The 17,692-nt window shown below is 34.1% G+C and overlaps 1 protein-coding gene across 11 annotated transcripts in view; it reads right to left on the bottom strand.

Moving 5' to 3' along the window:
• Positions 1-17,283, bottom strand: part of LOC121371270 (pleckstrin homology domain-containing family D member 1-like) — a 75,612-nt gene extending 58,329 nt beyond the window's left edge. For all 11 annotated transcript variants that reach the window (XM_041497031.1, XM_041497030.1, XM_041497039.1 and 8 more), the window contains exons 1-2: positions 17,049-17,283; positions 5,684-5,777 (exon numbers count right to left, since the gene is read on the bottom strand). In XM_041497031.1, the coding sequence (XP_041352965.1) occupies positions 5,684-5,777; positions 17,049-17,167 (213 nt within the window). In that variant the 5' untranslated portion in view covers positions 17,168-17,283. The remainder of the gene's footprint in view (positions 1-5,683; positions 5,778-17,048) is intronic.
• Between the last annotated feature and the right edge of the window lie 409 nt (positions 17,284-17,692).

A 17,692-nucleotide genomic window follows, 5' to 3' on the forward strand; every position in this document is an offset into this window, starting at 1 on the left:
CATTACATGTACATCACTTACTGGTGCAGTAGCCCACTATAAATCAGACATTACATGTACATCACTTACTGGTGCAGTAGCCCACTATAAATCAGACATTACATGTACATCACTTACTGGTGCAGTAGCCCACTATAAATCAGACATTACATGTACATCACTTACTGGTGCAGTAGCCCACTATAAATCAGACATTACATGTACATCACTTACTGGTGCAGTAGCCCACTATAAATCAGACATTACATGTACATCACTTACTGGTGCAGTAGCCCACTATAAATCAGACATTACATGTACATCACTTACTGGTGCAGTAGCCCACTATAAATCAGACATTACATGTACATCACTTACTGGTGCAGTAGCCCACTATAAATCAGACATTACATGTACATCACTTACTGGTGCAGTAGCCCACTATAAATCAGACATTACATGTACATCACTTACTGGTGCAGTAGCCCACTATAAATCAGACATTACATGTACATCACTTACTGGTGCAGTAGCCCACTATAAATCAGACATTACATGTACATCACTTACTGGTGCAGTAGCCCACTATAAATCAGACATTACATGTACATCACTTACTGGTGCAGTAGCCCACTATAAATCAGACATTACATGTACATCACTTACTGGTGCAGTAGCCCACTATAAATCAGACATTACATGTACATCACTTACTGGTGCAGTAGCCCACTATAAATCAGACATTACATGTACATCACTTACTGGTGCAGTAGCCCACTATAAATCAGACATTACATGTACATCACTTACTGGTGCAGTAGCCCACTATAAATCAGACATTACATGTACATCACTTACTGGTGCAGTAGCCCACTATAAATCAGACATTACATGTACATCACTTACTGGTGCAGTAGCCCACTATAAATCAGACATTACATGTACATCACTTACTGGTGCAGTAGCCCACTATAAATCAGACATTACATGTACATCACTTACTGGTGCAGTAGCCCACTATAAATCAGACATTACATGTACATCACTTACTGGTGCAGTAGCCCACTATAAATCAGACATTACATGTACATCACTTACTGGTGCAGTAGCCCACTATAAATCAGACATTACATGTACATCACTTACTGGTGCAGTAGCCCACTATAAATCAGACATTACATGTACATCACTTACTGGTGCAGTAGCCCACTATAAATCAGACATTACATGTACATCACTTACTGGTGCAGTAGCCCACTATAAATCAGACATTACATGTACATCACTTACTGGTGCAGTAGCCCACTATAAATCAGACATTACATGTACATCACTTACTGGTGCAGTAGCCCACTATAAATCAGACATTACATGTACATCACTTACTGGTGCAGTAGCCCACTATAAATCAGACATTACATGTACATCACTTACTGGTGCAGTAGCCCACTATAAATCAGACATTACATGTACATCACTTACTGGTGCAGTAGCCCACTATAAATCAGACATTACATGTACATCACTTACTGGTGCAGTAGCCCACTATAAATCAGACATTACATGTACATCACTTACTGGTGCAGTAGCCCACTATAAATCAGACATTACATGTACATCACTTACTGGTGCAGTAGCCCACTATAAATCAGACATTACATGTACATCACTTACTGGTGCAGTAGCCCACTATAAATCAGACATTACATGTACATCACTTACTGGTGCAGTAGCCCACTATAAATCAGACATTACATGTACATCACTTACTGGTGCAGTAGCCCACTATAAATCAGACATTACATGTACATCACTTACTGGTGCAGTAGCCCACTATAAATCAGACATTACATGTACATCACTTACTGGTGCAGTAGCCCACTATAAATCAGACATTACATGTACATCACTTACTGGTGCAGTAGCCCACTATAAATCAGACATTACATGTACATCACTTACTGGTGCAGTAGCCCACTATAAATCAGACATTACATGTACATCACTTACTGGTGCAGTAGCCCACTATAAATCAGACATTACATGTACATCACTTACTGGTGCAGTAGCCCACTATAAATCAGACATTACATGTACATCACTTACTGGTGCAGTAGCCCACTATAAATCAGACATTACATGTACATCACTTACTGGTGCAGTAGCCCACTATAAATCAGACATTACATGTACATCACTTACTGGTGCAGTAGCCCACTATAAATCAGACATTACATGTACATCACTTACTGGTGCAGTAGCCCACTATAAATCAGACATTACATGTACATCACTTACTGGTGCAGTAGCCCACTATAAATCAGACATTACATGTACATCACTTACTGGTGCAGTAGCCCACTATAAATCAGACATTACATGTACATCACTTACTGGTGCAGTAGCCCACTATAAATCAGACATTACATGTACATCACTTACTGGTGCAGTAGCCCACTATAAATCAGACATTACATGTACATCACTTACTGGTGCAGTAGCCCACTATAAATCAGACATTACATGTACATCACTTACTGGTGCAGTAGCCCACTATAAATCAGACATTACATGTACATCACTTACTGGTGCAGTAGCCCACTATAAATCAGACATTACATGTACATCACTTACTGGTGCAGTAGCCCACTATAAATCAGACATTACATGTACATCACTTACTGGTGCAGTAGCCCACTATAAATCAGACATTACATGTACATCACTTACTGGTGCAGTAGCCCACTATAAATCAGACATTACATGTACATCACTTACTGGTGCAGTAGCCCACTATAAATCAGACATTACATGTACATCACTTACTGGTGCAGTAGCCCACTATAAATCAGACATTACATGTACATCACTTACTGGTGCAGTAGCCCACTATAAATCAGACATTACATGTACATCACTTACTGGTGCAGTAGCCCACTATAAATCAGACATTACATGTACATCACTTACTGGTGCAGTAGCCCACTATAAATCAGACATTACATGTACATCACTTACTGGTGCAGTAGCCCACTATAAATCAGACATTACATGTACATCACTTACTGGTGCAGTAGCCCACTATAAATCAGACATTACATGTACATCACTTACTGGTGCAGTAGCCCACTATAAATCAGACATTACATGTACATCACTTACTGGTGCAGTAGCCCACTATAAATCAGACATTACATGTACATCACTTACTGGTGCAGTAGCCCACTATAAATCAGACATTACATGTACATCACTTACTGGTGCAGTAGCCCACTATAAATCAGACATTACATGTACATCACTTACTGGTGCAGTAGCCCACTATAAATCAGACATTACATGTACATCACTTACTGGTGCAGTAGCCCACTATAAATCAGACATTACATGTACATCACTTACTGGTGCAGTAGCCCACTATAAATCAGACATTACATGTACATCACTTACTGGTGCAGTAGCCCACTATAAATCAGACATTACATGTACATCACTTACTGGTGCAGTAGCCCACTATAAATCAGACATTACATGTACATCACTTACTGGTGCAGTAGCCCACTATAAATCAGACATTACATGTACATCACTTACTGGTGCAGTAGCCCACTATAAATCAGACATTACATGTACATCACTTACTGGTGCAGTAGCCCACTATAAATCAGACATTACATGTACATCACTTACTGGTGCAGTAGCCCACTATAAATCAGACATTACATGTACATCACTTACTGGTGCAGTAGCCCACTATAAATCAGACATTACATGTACATCACTTACTGGTGCAGTAGCCCACTATAAATCAGACATTACATGTACATCACTTACTGGTGCAGTAGCCCACTATAAATCAGACATTACATGTACATCACTTACTGGTGCAGTAGCCCACTATAAATCAGACATTACATGTACATCACTTACTGGTGCAGTAGCCCACTATAAATCAGACATTACATGTACATCACTTACTGGTGCAGTAGCCCACTATAAATCAGACATTACATGTACATCACTTACTGGTGCAGTAGCCCACTATAAATCAGACATTACATGTACATCACTTACTGGTGCAGTAGCCCACTATAAATCAGACATTACATGTACATCACTTACTGGTGCAGTAGCCCACTATAAATCAGACATTACATGTACATCACTTACTGGTGCAGTAGCCCACTATAAATCAGACATTACATGTACATCACTTACTGGTGCAGTAGCCCACTATAAATCAGACATTACATGTACATCACTTACTGGTGCAGTAGCCCACTATAAATCAGACATTACATGTACATCACTTACTGGTGCAGTAGCCCACTATAAATCAGACATGGGTCTAACAAAACAGTCAGGTTTTAAAGGGACAGACCCTAGTTTTTAAACAATACAGCATATTTTTTTCACTATCAGAACCATTTATGATCACTGAAATCAAACATCTGACAAAGGTAAATTAAAGTGTGAACAGTACAAATTATTCCCAGCTGTTCTGAATTTACTACATCAGGTATGATGCTACATAATAACGGCATCTACATGTAATTTTCCTTCTAGCTAAAAAAAATAAATAAATAAAAGGTTATAAAAATGCAACAAAAGGTCAAATTGTTAAAAAAAAAAGAAAAAAAAAGAAGATATTTTTAATATTAAATAACGTATAGACAAAATACATTGTTTTGCTGTTACCTTATAATAGTTTCAATTTTTACACTTTTTAGCTATCATTTTCAGAACCAAGTCAACAACTTACAAAAGTAAGTTAAATAAAAAAGTTATGAACTTTTTATTATTATATCTTGTGGATCACATTCATGTATATTGTAATTTTTTTTACACATTATTATTATACAAATCCATGTAGCTGTTTTTGTAAGCTGATCCTAAAGTCTTGTATACTGGTTCTATATACCTGGTAACCCAACAACACTCCCAGCTAATATAGGCATGTCTCCATCACGGCTATTAAAAACCCATTAACAGGAAATCGCACAGGTATAGTTACCACACCCATTACCTGTCTGGTTTTCTAGCAGAAATAACTGAATATATGTACGGTAGATGTTTTTCTATATTACTGATTATGACCATCATGAAGTGGCATTTTCTCTTCCAATCAAAAATAAAGAGTAATTACTAAAAGTAAATCATGATAGTATATGATGGTGAAGGAGAGGAGACATGTACATGTACATGTATGTATGATCAAACCTGTGTTTAATATTCAGCCACATAAAACAGCACGGACAAGCAGCTCCTTAACCTTAAAGGTGCTACTTCAAAGCTGCATATAATGGAGACTACTTTTTTGAAGTGATAGCATTATACCTTCAACTACATATCCATAAAAAAAAATTACAACTAAATAATTCAATAATGAGATTTATTAATTTGTAGTTATTTATCACAAATAAATGTAAAAATAGTAAAATATTCCACTCTACCCCTGCAACTGCCCTTGGCAATCGGCAATGCTGTGGAGATTGCCATGGATTTTTTAATTCTCCATGGCACTTTTATGCTTTGGACTATATTCAGGGTCTTTTCAGTACAATGATGGTTTTTTTTGCTGTGAACATTTTCTTAATTGCAGGGGTTGCCACTTGTAACTATGATATACATTTAGCAACCTTAATACAGGTACTGTATTCTCTTTGAGGCAGCTTTCTGAAATGTGTGTGTTTATATGACTTACCTTCGGGTGAATGTTGAAGTATTGACGTCTGTCGAATTCCTTCCGTTCACGGTCTCCATAGTAAAACAAAAAGCCATCTTTTACCATGAAAAATCTGTAAAATAAACATTACAAAACTAAATGTACCTAAATATGTACAATGTACAGTGTATGGAACCAGTAAATGATATCAAATAATGTGCACATACAATATATAATAAAACATTAAATATAAGACAATACATCAAACTTTGTTTTATTTGGCCTGTGTGCCAGTTCGTGTATATACATGTATTCAATGAATTCAACATAATATTATTATTATATAAAACCAACTATCCAACGAACATTTTCTTCTTCAAAATTTTTATAAGCAACCTTACTGGTCAATTGATAATTGATTAGCAACTACTATTTTATGTTTTAAAATTGTGTAGCAATCTCTCAAACGTGTGGCAAATCGTGACACAATACTGAACAAAATGTTCCTTGCTGGTTATATTAAAAGTACATGTATGCTATTCAGGGCTAGCTCTGCCACTCGCCAAATTCACCAATTGCGAATTTCAGGAACTGGCAAATTTTATTTTGATTTGGCGAAAACATTTCATGTAATAATTGGTATTCTGTTGAAAAATTACAGTAGATTTTGCATATTTAAAGATAATTTGGCAAATTGTTTTGCTAACCCTGAACTAGCCCTGGCTGTTACCCCAGGTAATTTAAGTAGTGTTAAATACATTGTGCCATGTGTTTTAGTCTTCTAATACAAGCACGAGCAATTAACAACAAAATATACAATAACAGACTACATGTATACATGTAAATTTACTTAGTGTAAAAAAAAAAAAAAATTCGCCTCAAATTTTGTAATAAATTTTAAATTCTTTAAAATTAAATTCAGATTTGCTAAAATAACAGACAATGCATATTTGTACTGCAACTGTCATAGTACTGGGTCAATAAAAATCCTGAACGCCTCAACTTCGTAGTAACCAAATATCTTAATCAGACAACTGCAATTATAGCCAACTTTTAATGTTCTTGATCTAGATGTATGCTTGGGAGAGTTTTGTGGAGAATGTTTCCAGTACATTTCCTCCACATCTGCTGATGTTCATCAACATCCAAACCGTGAATGCCCCATGTTTACAGGGAGGTCAAATCAATGTCCAGCATTCCATCACACAGTGTAAGCAAATCACCTGCCCCGGCTGAAATTTTTCAAGTACACACCACCTGGCTCTTTTGTTGGTCAACAAACCCCAAGATCAATGTGCAAGCCAGACAGCTTTTCTTAACCTTTAAGATCAGTGTACATTTGTACAAACTTCCTTTACAACCTTTAATTTAACTTATTTTACAATAGTACACTTGCAGCTTTATTTTGGTAATGTACTCTTTCGCAAATATGTATGGAATATACAATTGTAAAACAGGAAGATACCAGGGAACATTTTGTTTTCAAAATCTTGATTAGAGATATTTTTCATCAACTGAAAATTGATTAGCAACTACTGGTTAATGTTTTAAAATTGTGTAACGAATCGCGGCATGATACTGAACAAAATGTTCCCTGAATACATATACATGTATATGGAAGATGGGCAATGGCAGAATTTTAATTCCAATACAACTTCAACCCGGAGAGAGTGAACTGCTTGGCTCAATGGGCAGGTGTAAGACAATATGCCAAGTTTCACCCATTTACGGGTATAATTACAGTTGTGTCTATTGAGTGAATGACCCCATGTTGGGGTGATTACTCATCAGGGACTGCAGACTTCATGTACCCCAGACCCTGGCTGAACTGACAGCAGGTGTGAAAACAACACTGTTAAGTAGTCCCAACCAAAAGTGAAATACTATGGCTTCATCATTCATCTTATCATCAATCTACTTATAGATATTTGTAACACACATCCCCGTCACACACACACATGCACACACACACACACACACACACACACAAAATGTCTGTCTCTTTGTCAAATGTGTGTGGACTTGAAACCAAAAATTTAATTTTTAAAAAAGAGAAAAATAATTTTAAAATAAATCTACTAATTCTCTTATACATTTTAATGTTTGCATTTATAAACATCCATATCTTAACACCAGAATATAACATCTGTGGTTACCTTAAATCATTTCCACACACCACATGACAAATTCTTATATTTTGGGGAGATGAGTGAATATTCAATATGTACAAAATATAATAATACAAAATAAACACTCAATTGTAATGGTTTTCTTCTTTCAAATTTAAGACCTTTTTCACAATTCCAGCACTACATTGTTAACCAAATATTTTGGAAGAAAAAACAAACTTATTTTAATTCATGAACTGGTTAGTAGTGTCTACCCGTAAGGGGTTCTTGAATATTTTTAAAATTCACTTGCCATAGAGCCAGTGGATTTGAAAATTCACTGGCCATGGTGAAAAATCCACTTGCCCAATTTTAACTGTTGATAAAACAAAACAAAAAACAGTAAATTAAAATAATTAACTTTTTAATGTCTATTTTTCATACTGAGATCATGTTTAATCAATTTGTCAATTTACACAACACATAGGCTCATTAGGCATACTTTATGGTTTGTTTAGAAAAATATGCAAATAATTTTCATCAGTTTAGAATAAAGTTACTGTACCTATTTTTAAAATAATTGTTTCCATGCACTAAAACCACCTAAGTTATAAAAAATAATCCATGTTACTGAGATATTACAACAATTAACAGCATTATTTATTTACTTATGAATGGGAACTCACCCCCCCCCCATCCACCCTCCAAAAAACAAAAAGAGAAAATAAACAATTAAGAACCTTTTTAAGCATAAAGTGTACATGTATTACAGTTTAAGGCTTACCCCCCCCCCCCCCAACACATATTAGTAATTTGGATACTTTGTTAAATTTATCTATTTCATGATACTGTGTTCCTAAGCTTTTTAAAAAAACTTTTTGCAATTTATGTCATATTTTATAAATTAAATTAATAATTTACACATTTAAAGTATTTGTAAATAGTGACATGCAACCTTTAAAACTAATAAAAACCTGGTTACCGTTTTGCATATTATTAGTATTAGAGTAACAAATCTTTGGATTCCAGTGTAAAAAACAAAATGGCGGCAAAAGAATGAACTTTTGTTTTTCCAATGTTTACACTTTATAACTTTAATAAAGTTATATCAATAGGTATATTGATGTCATGGATGGGTCAGAGATTACTGGTGGCCAACTATTTGTTAGTAAAATATTGCACGTGATTTCAAATCGAAAGAAGTGACTTGTAGATGTTTCTTTTGTTTTTGTATGATCGTAGGACGTAGCGTTGTAGATTTATTCGGGATTGCACAAAGTAACTTTTACTGGCTCGAATCCAAAAAACACTGGCCTCGGGCATCGGGCCACCGTATTCTAGAAGGCCTGCTAATAGTAAAGATTGTTTTAAGAAAAGAATTTAAAACACTTACACCTGGCTTAATCAACAATCATTTAAATGATTGAGCACCAGTTACTATTAAAACCCATGGTGAAATAAGTAAATTAATTTATTATATAATATGCAGTGAAATATCTGAAAATATCAGTGAAATATTTTATCAGTCACTCAGTGACGATAACACATTTTAGAATGAAATTTTCACTTCACTCCAAAATGTGTTATCGTCACTGTAGAAAGTGTTATCTTCACTGTAAGAAAACAGGAACTATTTTGCTGCTGGCATTTTAAAAATAAAGGTACATTGCCAAACGTTATATAATAAATAGAAAATTTCATGTCTTTTGTCAAATATGATTTATACCTCATCTTGTGAAGTTTGCAATCATATCACACTCATCAAGATATGATTGCAAACTTCACTTGAGATATAAATCATATTTGACAAAAAACATGAAATATCCTCTATATATTTACGAAACATCAAAACCTTTGCATGTTCAGTGTAACATTAAAATAAAAGTATCTTAAATTTTTGTAATGCAAAACTGGAACATATAACAATACATATACCCACCACCCCAATATTCAATGGTAAATGGACAAAACCTCACTAGGAAAAAAACCCCACTCAGATATAACCCAACTCACATATATATATATATATATATATATATATATATATATATATATATATATATATACAAGTTCATTCACAAACACAAGGAACTGATTTAAGATCATGCAAACCGGTAATGTACATGTAAGTAGAGTACTTACATGGTGTGTTTTGGTGGCAAGAATGAACCCCCTCAGTATATAGATACATTATCTGATTCAATTTTCTCCATTCCAACCAGTCTACAAAAGGCTGTGGTGTGTGCTGTTCTGTCTGGGGGAAAGTGCATTTAAAAGATCCTTTGCTACTGGAAAAATGTAGTGAGTTTTGTCTGAAGACTATCAGAATGATCAAATATTTGATAGTTGTATGTGTGAATTCAGAAGTAACAGTCTAACTTAATATAATTATATCTTATCTGTCTGTTTAAACAAAGTGTTATCTTACACATACATTTATTTCAATTGCTGTCAGATTCACAATGAGGAAGTTGAACCATTTGTTTACACTAATACTTCCTTAGTGCATACCTGTATGTCATGTACATAGCATTCAGATCGAAGTTTTATCACTGATCAATTTTTAAGCTATCGCTCAAGAAATTGCCAAATGAAAATTAAAATTGAATTTGGCAAATGTATTTTCATTACGAATTCAACAAGAAGCTAATTTGAAAGCCATCTGTTGTTTATACATGTAGATTACTGCCATTTTCTTAGCAATTTTGCCAAATTGCTAATATTGTATGGGCTTCAACCTAAACCCTGACTGATCATTAGTTATAATTGGTTTACACTGACTTATCCAAATTCAAATATACAACAGGTTAGAATACAGATATAAACCTAAACCCACTAACAATGATTTTCAAACTTCACTAGTCATGGTATTGATCAGTGTATGCACCGGACACCTGTACTATAATAACTGTTGAACACTATAAATAAATAAAAACACAAATACAGATAAAACACTTTATGGTCACTATAATTTAATTTGTAATGTTTCTTTTTTGTGCAAATATAATTAACTATTCCCAATAAATTAATGCACCTAAACAAAAGGTTGAAATCAGTATTAAAAATTAGAATACAAATTTTTTAAAACGCAAACTATTATTTTCGACAAAATTGGAGGTTACTAATAAACACATTCTTTAATTCTCTTAAGTGCTGTACGACACAATTTTTGACAGGTACGTGCATTTGTAAATAAAATGCAAGATACCGTACGTTTTATATACAAATCCTGTATACTATACAGCTGAGTAAATTGATATATTGTTTAGATCAGTTTTATTGGAAAATGTTTACCATATCAGACATGGAAACTAATTTGTGTCATACAAAGGAAGTGAATTTATTCTTACTGGAATACATGGAATACAAAGTAATATAATACATGTATTAACCAATATTAATTAACATGATGAAGTTTAAGAAAAGTAAAATAAAATAGCAAAGATACAATTATGTTCGATATTTTGCAACATCACTAAATCAAATGTATATATTTTATTTTCTTGGAAAGATCACCTTGGTTATATACATATTTATAAATTAATAAATGCTTCTAGTATCATGCATTTTTTGGTACATATAACTTATATTGTATGTTTTTTGTGTTTTTTTCTATTGTATAAAACATACACTGTAAATGTTTTGTTCTTTTGATTACTGATTGCAGATCATATTTAATAATAATATCAGTGTTTAGCGTGTATTTTCAAACAGATTTCTCATAACAACATACAATATGTACGTGTTTATCAAAAACTATCCCAATATGAACACGACCCCATTTACCACTACATACTGTTTTTAACAACAAAGCTGTAAAAGCATGAACTTTGATTGCATTTAGTTTGCATACTGTTATTGTTTGTCTACCATGCTTTATAAACACTGTCAACTAAAAACGTAATGAATGATCTTAACATATATTTTTTATGTGTACGCTTTTCCTGTTATTGTTAAAGGAAGGATCAACTCAAATATGAGCCTGATGTGTTGGAAAGATGCATATACAGATGACCAACACATACTGACACTTTAACGCGTAATTTTAGAGTTAATAAAAAAATGTGATTATTCCTGCTAACTGGGGGCAGCCATTTTGTTTTGTTTTTGTGACGTCCTGTGGTATAGCTTGGGGCGAAGTGACGTCAGCTCTATCCATCTCCTCTATGCACAGTGTAAACAAACGCTCTAATTTACGACAAGGCTTTCATCAACCTGACTTGTAAAACAACATAAATGACTTGATAGTATAGGTAGTACTATACCAAATAACTTCTGGCTGGGTCAAAGTTCGAGGTGCACCCAACTTTTGATAGAGAAGTGAACACCACAAGTCCTGTGATTGGTTATAAATGTGAGTGTGTTGGTTGTAAAAAATAATAGTTTCATCTGGGTAAAATAAATGTGCAATTTTATTTCATCTAGTACCAATGTGTCAAGTAGCCTTGTGCTTGAAACATGTATGGGGTACCTGTAAAAAAAAGTACTCGAATTTTGTGCGAAACTAGGGTAGTCATAGACGCTACCCGTTATCTCAGAAACGAGCAGCTTGACCCCCATTTTTTTCTGATTCACTTTAAGTGTAAGGGGTGGTAGTATTTATATCCATGGCGTTTATGTCGGTTGATACGTTGCAGGTAGGAGTTTTAGCCGCATATGTTACTATTGTCGTCTATGGGATTTGATTTGGTAGTATACACCCTATAGCACATATTCAGTGCATAATAAAAAAATATTATGATTTTGTCATTTTATTTAATTAAACTATACTGGTTGATTAATTAGCCATCACTTGATCATGCAAGTTCACAATGACCTTGACCGTGACAATAATCTCTGTACATGGCTCTGAATGGAGTTTGAATCAAAGTTAGTACTGAAGAAAAGTTGGTTTTGGCCTATAATTCATACTGTAAAGATTTCAATAATTTCTTTTTACATGGTATTTGACTTGCCATATACAACTGCTCTTAAATATGGTATTATATATAGGCAACCTGAACTAAGATTTTAATAGCAATTTATTTTTATATTAAAAATAGCATGTGCCAATAGTGGGTTAATGTCTTTAGTTTCCATTAACATTGTTAATTTTTTATGTATGAAATTCTGAAAACTCAAATTTGTAAAGAAGTTGATTTTTATTGTCATTTTGACATATTTATAGGGTGCTAAGTTATATTTTAGACAAATTTGTAGAAAAACTTTACCAAAAACATAATTAAATTTGTTGTCACTATTGTGCCTTCTGTTCTTATTTGTACATAACAATAAGGTTGTTAAACATATACTTAGATCTCCAGATCATTTTTGTTTCTTAATAATCACTTAGTTAGCTCTCATGAAAAGCATTTTGAGTTTATACTAGATTCAGAACCAATTTTTTCAGATTTGATTATCTGCCTTGGATTAAGTTGATAATTTATTTTATCGTTAAAGCTGTATTACCTAATGTTACTAGCTAAATAAAATGCTGGATTACAGATTGTAGGAATACATCTAATGTACATATTGTATTCATCCAGATTAGAAAATAATGCAAGAAAATAGATGTTCGGGTAATTTTGTCATTTAAAAATAGTTTTTTTCAGTAATTAATCAAAAATAAATGTGTTAAAGCTGCATGATTATTCCAGATATTACAACTATTAAAACCTCCAACTACAGTAGACTATAAATAAAATATAGTCTGGAATATTGGTGGCTGCCAATAGTTTTCATGGTTCATTATGAAAATCAGCATGGCCGATGGATTTGAAATTCCCACACCTGGTAACTTGAAGACACCCACACCCAGCATACAGGATTTCTTCCCAACACTAATGTTCAGGACATTAAGTCATTACTTCATACACGTACAGTCATGTTTGTGTTTCCTTCCTCAGACAGTGTATTTTTTTAATACTGATATTTCTTTGATGTGCCTGTTAAGGTCTTCATAATCTAGGGGTCAATCAAGTGCATGTGTTTTAATGGAATTCTTTAAAGGGGTAGAGGTACTCTGACTATCTTTGTTGTCTCTACATATATACCTGAGTACACACACCCAACTGAAAGTAAATATCTTCAAAACAAGTGCAAGCCTCTAAGAATTCAAAATTTGTGTTAACCATTTAGAGGTTACGCAAAATCAAATTCAGGTAACCCATTTTATTTTTACAGAACCCATCATCATCATGTAAATGATGTCATAAATTTAATGTTCAAACTGAAAATGGGTTACGCAAACTATACTTACGTGATCGACGTGCTAACGAAATTATTGCAATTTTCAGGTGCCTGCAGGTGGTTATACATGTGGCTATGTTAAGCACCAATTTCTTAAACAATGTAATTACTGTATAACGTAATATGTAAAGAGAAAGAAAGAAAGATATGTTTTGTTTAATGATGCACTCAACACATTTTATTTAGAGTTATATGGCATCAGCAGACATATGGTTAAGGACCACACAGATATTGAGAGAGGAAACCCACTGTCGACACTTCATGGGCTACTCTTTTCGATTAGCAGCAAGCAGTTCTTGGTTTTTGAAAATTAAGGTGAGTGGAAAATCACACCCCTCAATATGCTAAGGCAAGTGAAAAATCACTCCAAAATAAATAAAATAGGCAGTGTAGCTCCGATTGGATTTTGACTGGTACATCTACAAAATTGTCTATTAAACCAGTATTTCCCGATTTGTTCAACAAAGAGAAATACCAGTTTAACAACTGCCATGTTTTAAATTTTTATTGTTTTAATAAAAGGACCATCCTATCAGCTGCATGTAAATGAGCTATGAAAACTGTTGATTTTTGTAAACAGTGGAAATAAATATACCCATCTATTTTATGTGTGCCATTTGTTGATTGTAACATGCACCATTCTTCCCACTCACCAGATTGAAATTATGTGTGCTGTATGAGCCCGATCGCACCCGCACACCTTAAAAGGCAAGGTCTGCAGCAAGGAATCTTTTATATGCACCATCCCACAGCCTTTGATATACCAGTCGTGGTGCACTGGCTGGAATGAGAAATAGCCCAAAGGGCCCACCGACATGGTTCAATCCCAGACCGACTGTGCATCGAGCGAGCGATTTACCACTGGGCTACATCCCGCCCATTGTAATACGTAGACAAAACATTTTACCACAAAAAGTAACCCAACATGGAAGTTACAATAACTGATGAAAACTGCCAGCTACCACCTTATTTTGACTAAGATTTAATTAAAATTGGTACAAATATCTGGTCAATTAACAAAGCCTAAAGACAGTGATAATCTTAACTACAGTGAAGACAGTATTTATAGTCTCTTCACTGTCCACAAGTTTTCATGTCTGACTACAAGTAGTTGGATTAGTTTTTCTGGTAAGAACGATATGACCATCTGTACCAAACAGAAGAAAAAAGGGTAAAATTGCTGAACAATATAACTTAAAATATAAACAATGAGTGTAAATAACAGCAACTGACATCATATGATCACAAGTAAATTTTAACAGATTTTCATATTCACCACAATAATGACTTAATTAAAAAAAATTAAAAACTACATGTCCACCTGCACTTTATTTGAACCTATAATTGACTCACCCCATGGCATGTCAGATAACCCTAATGCAAGGGTGGACAAAAAAAACACATTTTAGGGAGGGGACCAAGGGCAAAAGGAGTAAAAAAAGAGGCAATTGTTTAGATAAGAGGGACAGGTCCCCCTGGTCCCTTCCCTTGGATCCACCCTTGTAATGTAATATACACATTTCAAAAACTGCTTTGCATTATTATTATACTTATTAGATGAAAAAACTTTTTAATTGTTACTTGAACCAACAATGCAGAAAAATCTACATATCTGATGCAATCAAAAAGTACCCGCTCATTGAATGGAAAAACGTAACTCTAATATTTATTATTTTCAAGTATAGAAGCACAAAACGTCATAAGAACAAAGTATATAGCTGCAATTTGGTTGGTTGCTTTTATGTCTTAAAGCAATCAATAAAAAAAGGTACTGTTTTTATAATTATTTTTATTGATTTAGCAGTCAGCAGATTGCTGCATGGTGTTTAAATATTGTTTGCAAGATATGGTGGGACAAACTTCTTTTTTTTGGTTTTAAATAGCTTTGGATATTTCTATTGGATTTTTTATCTAAATATTTTTTTAGTATTTATTCAAATATAATACTCACTATACATTTTGTAGTAATAGCCATATTTTTAATGCTGGCATGCAAAACCGATTGACGTGTGACCTCACATTTTCAATGACATCACTCATACGTAAAAATAAACAGGCACATGCAGACGACACTTTGATATATATATTTTGGGCATGATCGCCATAAATTAAGAAAACTACAAATGTTTTAACTGGCATGTTTTTTACCTATTTTGGTTCATGTGTAGAAAAACTATTTTTTAAGATAAAATGTAAGAAAGAATTGGATAAATATACTTAAAATGTCTTAATTACTTGACTGTCTACACATCTTGCTGTGAGACTTGAAACGTAAACAAACGGTAGGTGGCATATTACTTTAAAAGGGGAAAATCCCAAACAGCACAACTTAAAGGGACATTCCTGAGTTTGCTGCAATGTTTAAGTTGTTATCGACTTTTAGACTGTAAGTACATATCAAATATATTTTTCAGCATAAAATATTAGTGGCTGTATATTGAACGAGTTTTTTTATCGTTCTAGTATTTGTACTTCCGTTAAATTTAATTTAATTTCCTAAAAAAGATTTTTTTCATATATACGAAATTATTTCAAGACGAAATCCAGTTTGGGCTTGTTACACATATATATTAAAATGACCAGAAACACATTGAATATACAGACACTGATATTCTAAACAAGAAAATATATTTAATATGCAGGGCCGTAGCTGGGGGGGGGGGGGGCAGTTGCCACCCCAGAAAAAATCCGGAAAGCATTCCAGAAACTTAAAGAAAATTCTCTTCTTAACTGTTTATGGAGTTTTAGACTATTAACTACTCAGTTGCCTCCCCCCCCCCCCCCCCCCAACAAAAAATTCTAGCTACGGCCATGATATGTAAGTTTAATCGTGGAAATATTTTATTAGTCAGAAACATCTTACAATATTGAATACAGCAAACTCAGGAATGTTCCTTTAAGTTTAATAGATTATAGAGACAACTCAACAGGGTGAGACTATACTTCAACTTGGTTGTTTTATTTTCCCCAATTTCCACATATTTTGGCAGTTCCAGCTTGACAGATTTCGTCTGAGCAAATACCTGGGCCAGGCTGGGGAAATACCAGTCTCTAATTTTAAGACTTACCTTCTTGCCCATTTGTTGGACTGGTGACCAAATGGCTTTTTAAAGAGAGTGCCAAAAATCTGTATTCGAGACGCCCAGTCTCCTCGCTTACACTGAACTTCTGGCATGTTGTTGTTCATATCATAAACTGCATTTCCACACACTGTTACATACCAAGCCTAGCATATCACAGGTCAGAAGACAGACGGACTGACAAAAAGTAATCGCCCTAATCAGACATTTCTGACTTCCCTGTTGCTTTACCTTAGGACTGGATTTTCATGACAAACTACGCTTCAAAGCTCCGCCAAATTGTGACTCAGATGCCAGTCGTCTATTTTTTAGTTTTTAGTTTGTTTTTGTTTTGTTTTTTTATTTAGGTATCACTCGGTACTTTCCCCCCAGTTTCTTCGCTTGCTAACGTAGTAGGCATACAGTATCGGGTATATTAAAAAAATAAAAATAAAAATAAAATAAAAATAAAATAAAAATTCATAATTTAGCGCTTAGAATAGTCCATAAACATTAATTAGATTACCCATTCTGCGTTATCGTTTAGCAATCGGCGTCAGTGGCGTCGTGGTTAAGCCATTGGACTACCGGCTGGTAGATACAGGGTTCGCAGCCCGGTACCGGCTCCAACCCAGATCGAGTTCTTTAGGACT

Source organism: Gigantopelta aegis, chromosome 4, assembly GCF_016097555.1.
Source record: "Gigantopelta aegis isolate Gae_Host chromosome 4, Gae_host_genome, whole genome shotgun sequence".
NCBI lineage: Eukaryota > Metazoa > Mollusca > Gastropoda > Neomphalida > Peltospiridae > Gigantopelta > Gigantopelta aegis.